General features: G+C 41.1%; 1 protein-coding gene across 4 annotated transcripts in view; it reads right to left on the bottom strand.

The window, feature by feature from the left end:
• Window positions 1–19,405, bottom strand: part of GPR156 (G protein-coupled receptor 156) — a 94,731-nt gene that overhangs the window by 14,423 nt on the left and 60,903 nt on the right. For 3 of the 4 annotated variants that reach the window (XM_007104838.4, XM_055085094.1, XM_028493276.2), the window contains exons 4-8: window positions 11,446–11,581; window positions 11,116–11,226; window positions 5,466–5,591; window positions 4,369–4,464; window positions 786–1,022 (exon numbers count right to left, since the gene is read on the bottom strand). In XM_007104838.4, the coding sequence (XP_007104900.1) occupies window positions 786–1,022; window positions 4,369–4,464; window positions 5,466–5,591; window positions 11,116–11,226; window positions 11,446–11,581 (706 nt within the window). The remainder of the gene's footprint in view (window positions 1–785; window positions 1,023–4,368; window positions 4,465–5,465; window positions 5,592–11,115; window positions 11,227–11,445; window positions 11,582–19,405) is intronic. The other variant, XM_028493283.2, reaches the window with a different exon arrangement.

The following is a 19,405-nucleotide window of genomic DNA, read 5'->3' as shown; positions in this document are numbered from 1 at the left end:
TCAGTGGCCATGGCTCACGGGCCCAGCCGCTCCGCGGCATGTGGGATCTTCCCGGACCGGGGCACGAACCCGTGTCCCCCGCATCGGCAGGCGGACTTGCAACCACTGCGCCACCAGGGAAGCCCTGCCACATCTTCTTTATCCATTCATCTGTCAATGGACACTTAGGTTGCTTCCATGTCCCGGCTACTGTAGATAGTGCTGCAATGAACATTGTGGTACATGACTCTTCTTGAATTATGGTTAAGAAATACATTTTAAATTTAGTTTTTACTTTTTCCTTATTGTAAAAAGAAAAGGAATGTTCTACATTTTCCTCTTTTATTAAAAAGAAAGAAAAGGCATTTTAAATTTCATAAAGACCCAAATGCACTATTCTCTGAATGTGCAATTGCAAACAGGAAAGAAGGAAAGGTTCCTCACTGCCAGGCTAGTACAAGAAATGACATTATCAGGATGAAGGGGGAACTGGGGATGCATGCAGCGGACTGGAGGGTGGGTAGAAAAGCAGGTCTGTGAGGCAGCCACCTGGGCGGAAGCGGTGCCACTACTTGGCTACTCTGGTCAGCCCTCCTTGCCGACCGGGAGCAGAGTGGCTCCTTCAGGACAGCGAGGAGGGAAGAACAGAGGAAGCCAGCTCACTAGGAACCCCACCTTGCTTCTGACTCTCTAATCAATGGCACCCAAAAGTCTCAGTAGGAAACAAAGTGAACAATTTATCACGCCCAGCAAAGTCTCTGGAATGATGGGGTGGACTGGTCCTCCAAGTTCTCCCTAGAGCATACCTGGGGAATGAAGATGAAGCAGTTGATTGTGGTTGTGCAAACAAAGATACCTCCAGACGTGAGTGCAAAGACTAGGTTGGGCCAGGAGTGCAAGTATCTGGTGACCACAAAAAGAAGCCCAGCAGCCAGCACCACAAGGTTGACCCCAACCATGATGGTTAAAGACTGATTCACAGGAGGAGAGCTGACATGGTCAGTCAAGCCAGCCAGGTAGGCCCCATAGAGCAGCAGCAGGCCCTGGGGACAAAGAGGAGAAGAACCGGGGGCTCAGAGAAGTGAAATATCAGGCTTGGGGTCAAAGAGCAGTAGGGTTGGCACCAATTTCCTCACTTGTAAAATAGGGATAATAATACCTACCTTAAAGGGTTGCTCTGAGGAGGATTTACTAAGCTAGCACTTGGGACTACCCTTAGGGTGGGCCCTTTACACCTCATGTATGCATAATAAATCTCATTTTCCTCTCCTCTGAGAATTAGTTTATCAGAGGTCAGCAAGTCAGCCATCAGAGAGGACTCTGCCAGGATGAGGCACAGGATAGGATGATACATGCAGGTAGGAGCCCTACAGAAAGGGCTGCCAAGCACTGGGAGGGCAAGGGGCGCATCATGCTGCCGGTGGCGAGGGCTTCCGCATGCACTATGTGCTTCTGCACCACACGGAGCTGAGGGGCATGCAGAAGCTGAAATAGCCCTGTGGTCCCCTTGTCAAGCCATGTGCCACGGCAAGGGAAGCACTGGAGGAAGGGGCTCTTTTTTCTAATGTTCCCAAAGGCACCATCTGCTTGCCAAGCCCTGCACCTGCAAGACTGCATCTGCCCAGAAGGGATGCCTTTTTCTAATTCACACAAAGGATCTCTATAGGCTAGCGGCAGCTCTGTGCCAGTGGGTGTTTATGGGAGACGAAGAGTGAAAAAAGAAGAGAACAAAGGCAGGCCGGGACCTGGACAGGACCGTGGGACAGGCACAGGCAGCAAAGGCCTCATCTATACCCTTCACCCTCTTTGTGACATTCCCTGCCCCACCCCTCAGAACCCAGGGCCCTATTCTTTCCTCTTTGTCATGAATGTAAAGCCACTCTCAGATTTCTCATTTGTACTACACAGAAAATGGCTCACAGCTTCTTAAAGTGCTGCCTCTCCTAGAAGGAGCTACATTTAAACAGAAATCAAAGCTTTAATCAATAATACAAAATATATAGATTCAACGTATGTTCGCTTGATTCGGGGCAAAGCTCTGCGCTGGGGTAGATGTAGGGCAGGAAGCGGTGTTGCCAAGTGGAAGTCATGGTTCTGGCTTTTAAGAAGCTCAATCTGGTTGGGAGATTTAAGGCAAGCACACAAATATCAATGTTTTATGACACAGAATATGAAGCTGCCACGGGGGACGAGGTGGGGTGGGAACTACAGGGACTCAGAGGGGGAACTAATAATAAAAGTAAGGTCAGGTATCAGCAGGGTACCTGCCAGTGACCCTGAAATCACACGATCTGACCAACTCCATCTGCAGGGATGACCCTTAAGACAACTGTCTGGAGGACTGGCTGTGCCTACAGTGAAGGAGTAAGCACAGCAGAGAGGTTGTCTGGGTGCCCCGAATGCTCAGTGTCCCAAAGGGGGCCAAACGTGGCCGCCCTGAGATCTTCAATGACTAGAGGACATATAAGTCAGCAGGCCAGTGGGGCCTGACTTCTGGATAACTGACGCCATCAGGTGGCATTTGGCAGAGTTAGATCATTAGTAATTTAATCAAAGGTGAATAAAATTAATTCTATGATTCTGAAATGTTCAAATCTGATTCTATTAAAATGCTTTAACTCCATTAAAATTCTTTCCAAAAGGGAATCAGGTATGAATAAAGCATCTATACATGCATGATTCATGTCTGAGTGAATCACATCTGATATTTGTGTGTCATTCGCCCTCAATGCTGAGAAGCGTGGGGTGGCGGTCCAGGGACTTAATGCGCAGATTTGGGGTCCTCCTCAGGAGCTGCCCGTCGAACAGGGAGCCCATGGGGGCCTGGCTCAGTCACCTTCCTGATGCTCAGCACTCTTTCCCCTTTTTCTTTCTTTGTCCTATGGAAAGATATTGCAGTGAAATAAAATGGAAATGGGATTACATAAAAGGCAATGGAGAAAATAAATCAAGTTGACTTGCAGAGGGAATTGCTATGGGGGAAGTGCTGAGTTTCTGTGCCAGGAAGGACGTGCTCTTCTACAGGGGCTTGAAGAATGGGAAAGGCACTGTGCTTTCAGAACTGTCTGGGGGCAGGGGTGGGCAGTGGAAGATTAATAATAAAAGCATCTAACATGTATTTAGCTCTTACTATGGGCCAGGAGTGAATGAAAACTCAACATGCATTAATCCTTTCAAAACTCAGAACCCTTCTGAGAGGATGTTATCATCATCCCCATTTCACGTATGAGGGAATCGAAGCTCAGGGAGGTCAAATGAGGTTCAGGGTCGGCTAGGAAGGGGCTGAGTCATTATTCAAACCCTGTTCTGTCATATTTTGAAACTCATTTTCTTAACCACTAGTAAGAAACTAGAGATCAAAAGCTATTCACTTCCTACCATTTTCTCTTAAAAATATTTCTATCAAAGTAATACATGCACATGGTTAAAAAGCAATATTTCCCTGTCCCAGCCCTGCCCATCCTCAGGCCTATTTCTCAGAAGCAACAACTTGAACATTTTCCTAGTGGTGAAGTGAGTAAAGTTTACCTTTAGAGGCCATCTATTTCTACAAGACCTTTTCCTCTGCCAGCAATCAATCAACCAGGCCCCTCTCTCCTAATACTCAACAGGCAGCCTCCTGCCATGCAGGGCTCGCCTGTTCATTGAAACAGACCTGCCCTATGCCACTCCCCCCCTCCCCCGCCCCAAGCCAGATTCTCTGTCCCTCCAAGCTGAAAACCAGCTAACAGGATAGTTGGTTCTCCTTTAGTGCCCTGTATAGTATCCTGTACCCTCTGGAAATAATATCCTCCTTTTGCCATCTAACAGAGATAAATGAGTCGAATGATGGGCGATTCAGGGCAGTATGGGAGACACTTTGAGGCAGCTGGAAACACTCAAAGGACACCATAGATGTTGCCATTTGTCTTAGGGCCAGCCATGCTTCCAATCAGAGCAAGAAAGTTAGGCAAGTGGAAGGCAGCAGGTTACCTTGACACAAGTCTTGAAGAAAGACCCAAGAGGAGTAATAAGGGCACTGAAGAGAATAGGTTAAGCTGGCTAGAATGTCTCCTTATAATTCCCCTTGCAGGTAGCTGGGGAGAAAACTGGTATTGACAAATCAATGAAAAAACCAGACCAAGAAATGGGAGAAAGAGTGGGTGAATTCCACATGATTTGGGGGAGGACTCAATGAGGGAGTCCAAAGATTTGGAAACGTGACCCTCAAAACAAATAAAGAGTACAGAAATAATAAGGGTCATGGCTTTGAGATGTATGCATCAACAGAGGTCTCTTCTGATTTCAATACTCTTTGCAGAAATCACCTCATTAATTCCCATAATTCCTCTTTATATCCACTTTGTTGGTAACAGAGAGATAGTATCCCCAGGAGATGAAGTTACCAACCTTGCATCCCAAAACGAGAGCAATCCAGACATCAGAGTACCGGGAAGCACAGAAGTGTGTACTAGTCAGAGAGCAGGACACGTCTCTCCCTGTCACCTAGAAGGGACACAGAGTCAGGACTGAGGGCACCCACAGTTACCAGGAACACACATACACAGCAGATCTTTGTAAACATTCTAGATTGTGAAATCCTCTATAGCATATAATTTCTCCCTTAATATGTAAAAACTATAACATTTAGGTGACCCCATTAGAATCTAAATGAGAGTAACCATGAGTTGGAGGAAAAGATGACAAAGTTGGGCTGACATGTGGATTCTTGATGCCAGCAGGGCGTACCCCTGTTAGGTGCTTTGCAACCACAGTGATTCAAATGAGTGCATCAGCAAAATTACAAATTATTTCACATCCTCTTTCTGCTATTTGTTAACAGTTGAAACCTTCAACATTGAATCTGCACTGTCAAGATTCCGCTGTATTCCTCAGCTCCTTTGTTAGGCTGGAGACATAATGCTTCCTATTAATTGAACATTATATACTGGGCACAGTTGAGTCCTTTACCTGCATTGTTTCCCTTAATCTTCACCACAGCCCTATGAAATAGGTAGTATTATTATCTCCATTTTACCTATGAGGAAATAGAGACTTAGACAGGTTAAATAACTTTCCCAAGGCTGGTAAGTGGTAGAGCTGGGATTTGAATTGGGGTTGACTGACTCCAAAGAACACCTCAAAATACTACCTTTACCTTTCAACAATTAGGGTAAAGAAGCTCTCTGTAGCTGAAAACTCTCATTACTGATAAGGTGGAAGCAGAGATAACTGCCAGGCAGATCTGTGTTTGCTGACGTCTCAGCGGTTGCTGCTGGACAACACTTGGGGAGGGAGGAGCGGTGGGAGAGGAGCAGACCCTGCAGACAAGGGGCAGGGGTTCATGGCGGCCCCAGTTCCTGGCTCGCCATCCTCTTTGGGTCATTTATCTTCTCGTTGGGAGGATGTCCACACAGTGAATGCTACTGGGAGAATGATCCCCGTGTACCCACAGAAGCCAGTCCCTCCAGTTCAGGAACTGATTCTCCAGGGATTGGGTCTCTCACCGTCATACTGACACTGAGAATCTGGAGGCACTGGATGGGATCAGTCAGCACCCACGTCACGAGCAGGATCACATCTGCCATCACCAGGGCTGCCACCAACCCCAGTAGCTGCAGGTCTTTGATTATCTGCAAAAGAGTCAAGGTCATAACTTTCCTTTGCTCACTGGCTATACAACACAGGGGCTAGAGTGTCCTATGCGCTCTGAGATAAAGGCTCCAGGGTTAACCTTCCAAAGGGGCTTCAAATCCAGCCATCAGAGATGAAACAGACACTAAACACATGCAGTGGTTTCTATATGCATATCATCATTAGCACCATTAAACATTTTCATTTGTTCGTCCTTTCCATATCCTGCCTTTTCCCACAAAGGATTCAAGGGATATTATAAAATAAATACACTATTATTTCTATATGTTTATATAGCACATAGAGAGATGTGGAAATTTTTACATAAAACTATTAACAACCGTTAACCTGGAGGGTCAGACTGAGAGATGATGGTGTTGGAGGAGAGATTACTAGCATTTTCTTTAAACACATGTGAAGCATTTGACTTAATACAAAGAGAACGTGTTATTTTTGTGGTTAAAAAAATAAAATTAAAAAAATGTATGCAGCAACAGGATGAAAAATATTACGGAAAGAGACAATAAGGAGAATTATGATGAATGCTCAGGTGAGGAGAGCACATACCATTCAAGAATTGGGGCAGAAACATGGGTCTGCATTTTTTTTTTTTTTTTTTTTGCGGTACGCAGGCCTCTCACTGTTGTGGCCTCTCCCATTGCGGAGCACAGGCTCCGGACATGCAGGCTCAGCAGCCATGGCTCACAGGCCTAGCCGCTCTGCTGCATGTGGGATCTTCTCGGACTGGGACATGAACCCGTGTCCCCTGCATCGGCAGGCGGACTCTCAACCACTGCGCCACCAGGGAAGCCCTGCGTCTGCATTTTTGACAACCAATGAAAAGAAGGAAGCACAACTAGTTACATGATTCGTGGTGTTTGTAAGATAAAAACAAATCAGTTGCTGAACCAAAATGCTCCAAACCAGTGATAAGGAGAAAATCTTCAAATCAACCAGCAAAAAATGACACAGCATGTATAGAGGAACAAAGATAAGGAAGACATCAGATTTCTCATGAGATACAAGGACAAGTGAGAAAACAGTAGAGGGAAATCTTCAACTAAAGAAAATAAAATATCAACCTAGAATCTTAAATCCAGAAAATATATCTTTCAAAAATAAAGGTGAAATAAGGACTTTTTCAGATAAACAAAAGCCAAAAGAATTCAGCATTAGCACACTTGCATGAGAATGTTAGATATCCTTGAAATAAAAGGAAAATAATACCAGATGAATATAGGGATCTATACAAGGAAATTAAGAGCTCTGGAAATGTTAACTTCATAGAAAAATATATGATTGATATTTACTATTAAAATATCTTTAAAACATAACTGATTGTTTAAACAAAAATTAATAACAATTGTGTGGGGCTTGTAACATATGTAAAAGTAAAAACAACACAAAGATTGGAGAGTGGGGAACTGGAAGCACACTATTGTAAATGAAATACTTATGCCATAAGTAAATGCCAATTATATAATTATACACAAACTCTTCCAGAAATTGAATTGGAGGGAATACTTCCCAATTCATTCTACAAGGCTGCCATTACCCCGTTAGAAAACCAGAAAAATATTTTATAAGAAAAGAAAGCTGCAGAGCAACATACCTTAAGAACACGAACACAAACATTATAAACAAAATTTTATGAAAATGAATCCAACAATATAAGAGGGTAATACATAATGACCAAGTGGTTTGTTTCAGGAATGCAAGGTTGGTCTGAGATCCTAAAATCATGTAATGTAATTCACCATATGAGCAAGCTAAAAGTGAAAAATCATACGATTAACAGATACAGAAAACACATTTGACAAAACCCAACATGAATTCTTTATAGAAACTCAGTAAAATAGGAATAGAAGGGAACTTCCCCAATTAGATAAAGGGCATCTATGATAAAACTACAGCTAACATCATTCTTAGTTTTGACTAAGATAGGATGTTTTCCCCATATGATCAAGAACAATTCAAGGATGTCTGCTCTCAGCACTTCTATTGAACACTGTACTGGTGTTTCTAGCCAGTGCCATCATACAAGATTGAAAAGAAAATTTCTTTTACAGAAGATATGAATCTATATAGAAAATCTGATGGAATCTACACAAAAGCTACTAGAACTAATAAATAGTTTTGCAAGATTGCAGCATGTAAGATCAGCTTACAAAAATCAATTGTATTTCTATATATTAGCAACAAAAAATTGGAAAGTGAAATAAAAAACAGTAACGTAAAATAGCATAAAAAATAAAATACTTAGGAATAAATTTATTTTTTATTTTTTATTTTTTAAGGAATAAATTTGATAAAAGATATGAAAGACCTCCACTGAAAACTACAAAAAAATTGCTGAGAGAAATTAGAAAAGACCTAAATATATGAAGAATTATACTGTGTTCATGGGTTAAAAGACACAACATTGTTAAGAAATCAGTTCTCCACAATTTGATCTACAGAGTCAACACAACCTCAATCAAAATCTCAGCAAAAAATTCACAGAAATTGGCAAACTGATTAAAAAATTCATAGGACCTAGATTAGCCAAAACAACACTGAAAGAGAAGAACTAATACTCCTTGACTCAAGATTTAACATAGGACTTCCCTGGTGGCACAGCGGTTAAGAATCCACCTGCCAATGCAGGAGACATGGGTTTGAGCCCTGGTCTAGGAAGATCCCACATGCCACAGAGCAACTAAGCCCGTGCACCATAACTACTGGGCCCGCGTGCCACAACTACTGAAGCCCATGCACCTAGAGCCTGTGCTCCACAACAAAAGAAGCCACCGCAATGAGAAGCCCATGCACCACAATGAAGAGTAGCCCCCGCTCGCCACAACTACAGAAAGCCCGTGTGCAGCAATGAAGACCCAACATAGCCAAAAATAAATTTAAAAAAAAAAGATTTAACATAAAGCTACAGTAATATGGTACTGGTGTCAAAATAAACAATGACATCAGTGAAACAGATTCAACAAAGGTGCAAAGGTAATTCAGTGAAGAAAGGACACTCTTTTCAACAAATGGTGCCAGAACAATTGGATATCCATATATAAAAAATGAACTTCAATCCACAGATCACATATTTCAACATTAACTCAAAATAAATCATAGACCTAAATGTAAAAATAAAAACTCTTAAAACGTCTAGAAGTAAACATAGGAGAAAAACTTTTGGGGCCTTGGGTTAGGCAAAAGTTTCTTAGATCTGATACCAAAAACATGATCCATTAAAGAACAAAGTAGTAAATTGGACTTCACCAGAATTAGAAACATCTTTCTGAAAGACATTCTTAAGTGAATGAAAAGTCACAAACTGGAAGAAAATCTTTATTTGATAAAGGACTGTATCTGGAATATAAAAAGAACCCTCAAAATGCAGTAATAAGAAAACAAACAACTAAATTAAAAAATAGGTGAGAGATTTGAGCAGATACTTCACCAAAGAAGGTATATGGATGGCAAATAAGCATATAAAAAGATGCTCAACACTGCATCAGGGAAATGCAAATTAAAACACAATGAGAATCTACCACACATACCTATTAGAATGACCAATGCGAAAAAGACAAACCAAGTCTAATGTTGGGAAGGATGTGGAGGAAAGGGACTCATACACTGTTGGTGGGAATGTAAAATGGTAAAACCACTTTGGAAAACAGTCATGCAATTTCTTTAAAAGGTAAACATATACCTATCATATGATCCAATCATTCTACGCTTAGAGATTTTTTTTTTTTTTTTTTTTTTTGCTGTACGCGGGCCTCTCACTGCTGTGGCCTCTCCCCGCATGGAGCACAGGCTCCGGACGCGCAGGCTCAGCGGCCATGGCTCACGGGCCCAGCCGCTCCACGGCATGCGGGATCCTCCCGGACCGGGGCACGAACCCGTGTCCCCTGCATCGGCAGGCGGACTCTCAACCACTGCGCCACCAGGGAAGCCCCTACGCTTAGGTTTTTAACCAAGAGAAATGAAAGCATATGTCTACACAAAGACTCGTACACAAACATTTATAGCAGTTTTATTTTTAATAGCCCCAAACTGGAGACAAACCCAAACATCCATCAATAGGTGAATGTATAAACCAACTGTAGTTACATCTACACATTGGAAAATTACTTAGCAATAAAAAGAAAAGAACCATTGATGCAAGTAACAACATAGATGAATCTCAAAATAATTATGCCAAGTAAAAGAAAGATAAAAAAATACATACTATATAATTCCATTTATATAAAATTCTGGAAAATGCAAACTAATCTATAGTAACAGAAAGCAGGTCAATGGTTGCCTGGGGATAGGGACAGGGGATGTAAGAATTGGACAGGAGAGAGAGATGACAAGGGTGCATGAGGAAACTTGTAGATTATATCCCACATTTCACAGTGTATACATATGTCAAAACACATCAAACAGTAAATATGTGCAGTTCATTGGATGTCAATTATACCTCAGTAAAGCTATTTTTTAAAAAAGGAATTAGTGTTCTAGAGGGATGAATGAACTTACTGTCCTTTAGGCAAACTTTTTCATATGTATGGTTACTCACAGTGGAGCTTTTGATAAATATTCACCACAATTTAATAATGTTTGCTAAAAAAAAGGTCTTGTCAGTCCAGAGAAGTAAACTCCAACTGAGTAATATGTTGGGTCTGGGCAGGGCCTACATAAACAAAGGGTTTGATGATCAGGCTTTGAAGTGTGGGCAGCTCTATCAGGAAACCTGATAAAATGGGGGAATGTGGTTAGGATGACACCTGATGTCAGGCACATGTAGGCGGTCTGCCACATAGCTTCTAGGGTTGATTCTGTCTGCTGAAATGGGTATGCTCTTCCTTGCTCACTGCTCCAGGCTCATCCTTCTTAGTGCAGAGAATGGCCTTCTTTTTTTTTTTTTTTTTTTTTGTGGTATGCGGGCCTCCCTCTGTTGTGGCCTCTCCCGTTGCGGAGCACAGGCTCCGGACGTGCAGCCCCAGCGGCCATGGCTCACGGGCCCAGCCGCTCCGCGGCATGTGGGATCCTCCCAGACCGGGGCACAAACCCAGTTCCCCTGCATCGGCAGGCGGACACGCAACCACTGCGCCACCAGGGAAGCCCCAAGAATGGCCTTCTTAAATGGAAAAGAATCAGGCTCCAAAGAGGGAAATAACTGCTTATCTGCTATAGCTTCTCTGTAATCACTCTCCCTCTGTCCACTTTCAGCTCACACCTGTGCCAAGCAACAGCCTCTCTGGGCATCTTGCTCTCCCTCAAACTGGTGCCAGATATGGGCCAGCTCACATATCCCCCAGAGCAGTACCAGGGCCTGGAGTGCATATGAAGCAGAACCTTTGTTTAAAGACCTATATCCCAATAGCACTGACACCAGCCATGTGACTCCAAGGTTTGAAGTAAGGAGCAGGAACTTCAGATCATCATAAAAGGGCCAGACCCAGTAATCTGGCACAAGTTTCTCTAGCTTTTAATCAATAGTAGAGCTGCTGTTTGTGATCAAGCACTGCGTACTTGTTGCCTACTCACCACTCTCTTGTCTGGAACCCTCTGGGTAAACACCTTGTAGAGTCGCCAGCTCTTTCCCAGAATGGGGCCAAACACAAGGGAGGTCCCAATGCACAACATGGACAGTCTTACCTACAGGCGGAAAGGGACAGAAGCAAGAGGCATGAGAGAAACCTTTGTGGTTCTCCACACATTCTGATCTGTAAAGCCTCAGTCCACAGAGGACCTGGGGCAGAAAGTGGACTTCACTGACTCAGCGTTCCAGGGATTGCCTCTGAAAGTGCCCACAGCAAGGATAAATGTAACCGCCACCCACATCATATTCAAAACAAAATTGAAGACTTCACCTACCTGAATGAGAGTTTCCATTGAGCTTCCTGCTAAAGCACCTTGATGGTGAATCCCAAAGAGGTAAGCGCTACTGTAAGTCAGACAACTGCCCAATAAGGTCACAATGTTCAGATTGGGGCTGGACATCTTCACAATCCTATAGGAAACCAGGAAGAAAGACACCTACAGTCATGACATTTGCCCTGGGAGTGGGCCAGAATAATCTCCAATGCAGCCTCAGAGTAAAAGGCCATAGGGAAGAAACCACTTTACAAATCTGTGAAAAATTTAAATAAAAATTTTTAAAAATTAAATAAATATGACTTATTTAAATTTATTTTCAAAAAGAACTAAATTCTGGTATTTCTTGCTTGTATAACTCCAAGTCTTTTAAAAGAAGGTCACTTCCTAAAAACAGGTGGTATCAGAGAAAAGTTAGGATTTTTCCATGAAGTTTATGGTTCCTAAGAGACTGCTCTATGCAGCCTAGTGAATAAATAACTAGCAGGTAGATACCTAAAGAGATACAGTTTGGAGCCTTTAATATCTAAAGAGATACAGTTTGGAGCCTTTAAAAATGAGCTGTAAGGTAAACTACTATTTGAAAAAACCAGACAAAGATACCACAAAAAAAGAAAATTACAGGCCAATATCACTAATAAACATGGATGCAAAAATCCTCAACAAAACATTAGCAAATCAAATCCATCAATACTTTAAAAGGTTCATACACCATGATCAAGGGGGATTTATCCCTGGGATGCAAGGATTTTTCAATATCCACAAATCCATCAGTGTGATACACCACACCAACAAACTGAAGAATAAAAACCATACGATCATCTTAATAGATGCAGAAAAAGCTTTTGATAAAATTCAACAGCCATTTATGAAAAAACTCTCCAGAAAGTGGGCATAGAGGGAACCTACCTCAACATACTAAAGGCCATATATGACAAACCCACAGCTAACATCATACTCAGGGTGAAGAGCTGAAAGCATTTCCTCTAAGATCAGACAAGGATGGCCACTCTCACCACTTTTATTCAACATACTTTTGGAAGTCCTAGCCACAGCAGTCAGAGAAGAAAAACAAATAAAAAGGGGCTTCCCTGGTGGTGCAGTGGTTGAGAGTCCGCCTACCGATGCAGGGGACACAGGTTCGTGCCCCAGTCTGGGAAGATCCCACATGCCACGGAGTGGCTAGGGAGGCCCGCGTACCACAAAAAAAAAACAAAAAAAAAAAACAAATAAAAGGAATCCAAGTTGGAAAAGAAGAAATAAAACTGTCACTGTTTGCAGATGACATGTTAATCTACATAGAAAATCCTAAAGATACTACCAGAAAACTACTAGAGCTCATCAATGATTTTGGTAAAGTTGCAGGATACAGAATTAATACACAGAAATCTATTACGTTTCTATACACTAACAATGAAAGATAAGAAAGAAAAATTAAGGAAACAATCCCATTTACCACTGCATCAAAAAGAATAAAATATCTAGGAATAAGCCTACCTAAGGAGGCAAAAGACATGTACCCAAAAACTATAAGACACTGATGAAAGAAATCAAAGATGACACAAACAGATAGAAAGATGTACTGTGTTCTTGGACTGGCAGAATCAATATTGTCAAAATGACTATACTACCCAAGGCAATTACAGATTTAATGCAATCCCTATCAAATCACCAATGGCATTTTTCACAGAACTAGAAAAATTTTTTTTTAATTTGTATGGAAACACAAAAGACCCTGACTAGCCAAAGCAATCTCGAGAAAGAAAAATGGAGCTGCAGGAATCAGGCTCCCTGACTTTAGACCATACTACAAAGCTATGGTCCTCAAAACAGTATGATACTGGCACAAAAAGAGAAATATAGATCAATGGGACAGGATAGAAAGCTCAGAAATAAACCCACACACGTGGTCAATTAATGACATGACAGAGGAGGCAAGAATATACAATGGATATACACCCTCTGTCAATGGGTGATGCTAGGAAAACTGGACAGCTACATGTAAAAGAATGAAATTAGAACATTCCCTAACACCATACACAAAAATAAACTCAAAATGGATTAAAGACCTAAATGTAAAAGCGAATACCATAAAACTCCTCAAGGAAAACATAGAACACTCTTTGACTTAAATCACAGCAATATCTTTTTGCATCTGTATAAAAAGAAAAATAAACAAATGGGATCTAATTAAACTTAAATGGTTTTTCACAACAAAGGAAACCATAAACAAAACAAAAAAGACAACCTACAGAATGGGAGGAAATATTTGCAAATGATGCGACCAACAAGGGATTAATCTCCAAGCTATACAAATACCTCATACGGCTCAACAACAGCAACAACAACAACAAAAACCAAACAACACAATAAAAAAATGGGCAGAAGATCTAAATAGACATTTCTCCAGAGAAGACATACAGTTGGCAAAAAGGCACATGAAAAGATGCTCAACATCGCTAATTATTAGAGAAATACAAATCAAAACTACAATGAGGTTGTCACCTCACACCAGGCAGAATGGCTATCATAAGAAAGTCTACAAATAATAAATGCTGGAGAGGGTATGGAGAAAAAGGAACCCTCCTACAGTTGGTGAGAATGTAAATTGATACAGCCACTATGGAGAACAGTACGGAGGTTCCTTAAAAAACTAAAAATAGAGCTACCATATGATCCTGCAATACCACTCATGGGCATATATCTGGAGAAAACCATAATTTGAAAAGATACATGCACCCCAGTGCTCACTGCAGCACTATTTACAATAGCCAGAACATGGAAGCAACCTAAATTTCCATTGGCAGGTTAATGGATAAAGAAGATGTGGTATGTATATATGATGGAATGTTAGTCAGCCATAAAAAAGAATGAAATAATGCCATTTGCAGCAACATGGCTGGACCTAGATTATCATACTAAGTGAAGTAAACCAGACAGAGAAAGACAAATATCATATGATATCACTTATATATGGAATCCAATTAAAAATGATGCAAACGAACTTATACACAAAACAGAAATATACCCACAGACATAGAAAACAAATTTACGGTTACCAAAAGGGAAAGGTGGGGAGGGATGAATTAGGAGTTTGGGATTAGCATATATACACTACTATATATAAAACAGATAACCAACAAGGACCTACTGTATAGCATAGAGATCTATACTCAATATTTTGTGATAACCTATAAGGGAAAAGAATCTGAAAAAGAATATATATAATACATATATTAATATATACATGTATGTATAACTGAATCACTTTGCTGTACACCTGAAACTAACACAACATTGTAAATCAACTATACTTCAATTAAAAAATAAAATTAGGGCTTCCCTGGTGGCGCAGTGGTTGAGAACCCGCCTGCCAATGCAGGAGACACAGGTTCGTGCCCCGGACCGGGAAGATCCCACATGCTGCGGAGCGGCTGAGCCCGTGAGCCATGGCCGCTGAGCCTGCGCGTCCGGAGCCTGTGCTCCGCAAAGGGAGAGGCCACAACAGTGAGAGGCCCACGTACCACACAAAAAAAATAATAATAAAAAAAAATTAAAAATAAAAAAATAAAATAAAATGAGCTGTAAGGTAAACTACTTTTTGACAAAAGTTTGGGGAATTTTTCATCCACTATTTACTTTATTTGATATGTAAATTGTTTTCCTCTCTCTGTTTGACCAAGAGAGGAAGAGAAAGCAGGGATTGAAAGCAGGAAATTTGGGAAGGGTTGTTTCTTGAGTGATTTTTAAATGAGGTTATAGAGAACTTTGAAGATTATAGGGAAACAATCACGTGGATAATCACGGTCTGACACAAATCCTGGGCACCAGTAGAGGCTTGGGACAAGGTAGAAATGTGTGAATTGGTTAACTTAAGGGGAAAAGCAGGTTTACATTGGACTGTGATTGATAACAATTAAGAAATAAAAATAACTAGTAACAGTTAAGAAGTAATGTAACTGTACTTAAGGGTTTTAGTATAAATAGTGTATTCTGCATAAATGCAATATTTATACAACTAGTCATTTGGTAATTATACGTTTATTTTTTTCTTAAACTCACCTAAATTTTCTTTTATTAATTAATTAATTAATTAATTACGGCTGCATTGGGTCTTTGTTGCTACGCGCGGGCTTTCTCTAGCTGCGGCAAGCGGGGGCTACTCTTCATTGCGGTGTGTGGGCTTCTCATCACAGTGGCTTCTCTTGTTGTGGAGCACGGGCTCTAGGCGTGTGGGCTTCAGTAGTTGTGGCACACGAGCTCAGTAGTTGTGGCTTGCGGGCTCTAGAGCGCAGGCTCAGTAGTTGTGGCGCACAAGCTTAGTTGCTCCACAGGATCTAAGGGAAGATGTGGGATCTTCCTGCACCAGGGCCCGAACCCGTGTCCCCTGCACTGACAGGCGGATTCTTAACCACTGCACCACCAGGGAAGTTCCCTATATGTTTATTTTTAAATAGTAACAAAGGGGGAAAGAATTCTTATCTATGTACCTGGATTACCTGGCTGACCACCTTAAAGGTCAGAGCGAAGGCAATACTAGCTACTTAGTACAGCCTACTTTAAAGACAGGCAACATACCTAGGAGGCATTAAACAAACAGTTTGGCAGTGCTGTACTTAGAACCATCACAACCACCATTGGCCCAGCTTGATTACTTCATAGCAGGCAACATAATTACATCCACACATACAAGAACACCAAACCTCTGCCTGCGACTCAGGCCCCAAGTACGGTCACCGTAAGCCAATGAGTCCAGTTGAGCCTTACCTAGTCTTGGAGCAAAAATCTTGATTTTTTTCTCTTCCTCTAAAAGTGAGAACAACTGCCTTGTAAAATGGGGATAATAATAATACCTGCTCCCCTCCTGCCCAAACCAAAGAGTTGTGAGGATTCAAAGAAGCAATGTAGCCAAGTGTGTGGCACAGGGCCCAGCATGTAGTAAGCATGTTGCCAACATAGCTGATGATACTGTTAACCTCATCATCTTCCAGGCTTTAGAAACCTGGGAATCACCTTTTCCCTCTTCCTTTTCCTTCTCCATCTCTTTCTTTATCACCTCTACCCAATCAATTGCCAATTTCTTTCGCTTGTTATTTCAAAATCTCTCTGAGCTATCCCTCACTCTCCATTCCTGCTACCACATTTATCCAGGATACAGTCATGTTAGGAGAAATGGAACTGGAGTCGGGTATGAGATGGGAATCCTGGCTCAGCCAATCACAGCTGTGTGACTTTCATTGCCTCATTTAACTAGTCTAGGTTCCTGCTTCCTCATTTGTGAAATGAAGATAATATCTTCTTTTGTATCCACCCACAGGGTACTGTGAGGATCAAATAAGGTATGTGCTAAAAGTTTTTGAATACTCTAAGGCGATGCAAAAATGTTAATCTTTAGATTTTTTGGTGTAAGCTTCAGCTCTCTGTAACACCAGTTTTTCCCTGTCCTAATACATCTTGCACATTACTTTCACATTTATTTTCTTAAAATACCACCTTCATCACTTAGCAAGAGAGCTACGTCTGTGTTGTCTAGATCACTGATGGGTAGGTTTCTTTCTCAGCTCCTCTCTTGACCATTTTATTTGAACACCACTGTACAATCAGGTCTCCTTTGTGTAATTCAGTACTGCATGAATCCTGATTTAGAATTCCTCCCCCTCCTGATTTAGTTAGGAGGAACTCAATTTAGTTTTTTTAAAAAACAAAATATACATTACATAGTCTTCACATCTCAGAAGTTGATGCAAATTAATTTTCAAATGGCGTGTTATGGACTTATATATGTATGTTTTGATATTTTTCCTAAACAATGATACTGAAAACTTGCCTCAGAAAAAAAAATGAATAGAAGATGATTTACCTATTGTGTTTGGCCAAGTTAACACCTGTGAAGTCACTGAAAGGTGAATCATCTCCAATTCAGCAGGTGAATTATGTAAGTCTGGAGAATGTCTTTGCTACTTTGATAGGAATTCAACCATCTATATCATTTATATTTTTCTACTGAACTAAAAGATGAAGACTGCATATGCTGAATATTTTAATAACCACAAACATAATTTCTACAAGGGAAGAAGATTTAAATATTATCTACTTATAAATAGCCAGGCCCATCTAGATTACTTGTGTTTCATTTATGAAGAGACAAAAAGCCCAGACTGGGTTACTGACAGTCAGAAACAAGGTGGCATTTTTTTTAAAAAAGAATTTTATAGCTACCTCATTATCTTTTTTTCTTCATTTACTGATTGGCAATATAAGGCAAGAGTTTTCTTGATTTCTCTCTTCTCAAGTAAGGTTTCAGTACATAGAGATAAATATCCATCTACATCTGCAGAACCTGTATAAACCTGGATTATCATTTCAAAGTCTTTAATGAATTCAGATGCATAAATGACATCTACCAGTATGATATTTTAAAAATCTTTATCAAATATCAGTTTCTGAACTTGGTCTTTCATTATACTTGGCGTTATAGAGACACTGGTATCCTGTTGTTTCTTCTTAATGATGCTAAGGACAGAGTTTGGAAACATAGCTTGTGAATGGGGCTGAGGGTACTTCTTGGCTTGCTGTTACTATTAGAAAACTTTCCTAAAATGTCACAGGGCCATGCTTTCTAAAATGCTACATGAGTCGATATAAATAGTATCATTGAACTTTAAACATATCTAAAAACATATCCAAAAAGCTTTTTAATAAAACAATTAAGATTAAATTGTGAAATTTATTGAATTTCTTTTTCAGTCCACTGTTTTTGATCCACGCTACAATGGGATTATAAATCTAACTCATCTGGATATGTTCCAAACAGTTTTATCATAATTTTGTCTGGTGTGTTTCAGCAAATGTGACCATTTTGCTTATTTCTAATGTATTAAGTTCAATTCAAATTCTGAACACCTCAAACTAATATTTGTGTGACCTGTAGCTATTTTTATTCAAATTTTGTATTTTAAGGGTGAGAGCAGCCTGGCGCTGCTTCTTCCTCTCCTGCCTGGGCCACCATCCTAGGAGACCGTCCTAGGAGATTTCATTAACCCTTCAACTTCCAGAGTTTAAATTATTTAATCATAACAACTTCACTTTATTCCACTTTCAGACACCGTGAGTCACACCCTGGGTCTTATGATCATTCAGAATGGTTCCACTTCAGAAGATTTAAACACCAATATCTCTGATCTCAATGCATCCAAAATTTAACTCCTAGTCTTCCCCCTCAACCTGTTCTTACATTCCTCCTCAGTTCAGATAATGGCAACTTCATCTTTATATTTGCTTGGATCCAAAATCGTGGAGTCATACTTGCCTCTAGCTCACCTCCCACATCCAATCTGTCATGAAATCCTATTGGCTCTATCCTTAAAACACATCCAAAATACAACTACTTCTCACCACCTCTGCTGCCATCAACCTGATCAAAGTCTGACTTTGCATTTCTCATTTGGATGATTACACTAGCCTCCTAACTGGTCTCCCTGCTTCTACTCTGGACCCTCCCGACTTCTATTTTCAACATAGCAGCCACAGTGATCATGTCACTTCTCTGCTCAGAACCCTGCAATGGCTTTCTATCTCACTCGCAGGAAAAGCCAAAGTCTTTACCAGGGTCTACAGTGCTTACACATTTGGTCCCCGTTATCTCTCTACCTCATTTCCTACTTCTTCCCCGGGCCCACTCCACTCCACACACCTCCTTGCTATTTCATGAAAACACCAGGTGCTCTCACACTTCAAGGCTTTAAAGTGGCTGTGCTCCCTGCCTGGAATATTTTAATGCACATATGTGCACGGTTCATTCCCTCTCTCCCTTCATATGTTTTTTTTTTTTTTTTTTTTTTTTGGTATGCGGGCCTCCCTCTGCTGTGGCCTCTCCCGTTGCGGGGCACAGGCTCCGGACACGCAGGCTCAGCGGCCATGGCTCACGGGCCCAGCCGCTCCGCGGCATGTGGGATCTTCC

Source organism: Physeter macrocephalus, chromosome 1 (assembly GCF_002837175.3).
Source record: "Physeter macrocephalus isolate SW-GA chromosome 1, ASM283717v5, whole genome shotgun sequence".
Lineage (NCBI taxonomy): Eukaryota > Metazoa > Chordata > Mammalia > Artiodactyla > Physeteridae > Physeter > Physeter macrocephalus.
The sequence above is the reverse complement of the archived record's forward strand: the minus strand, read 5'-3'. Positions and strand labels throughout refer to the sequence as shown.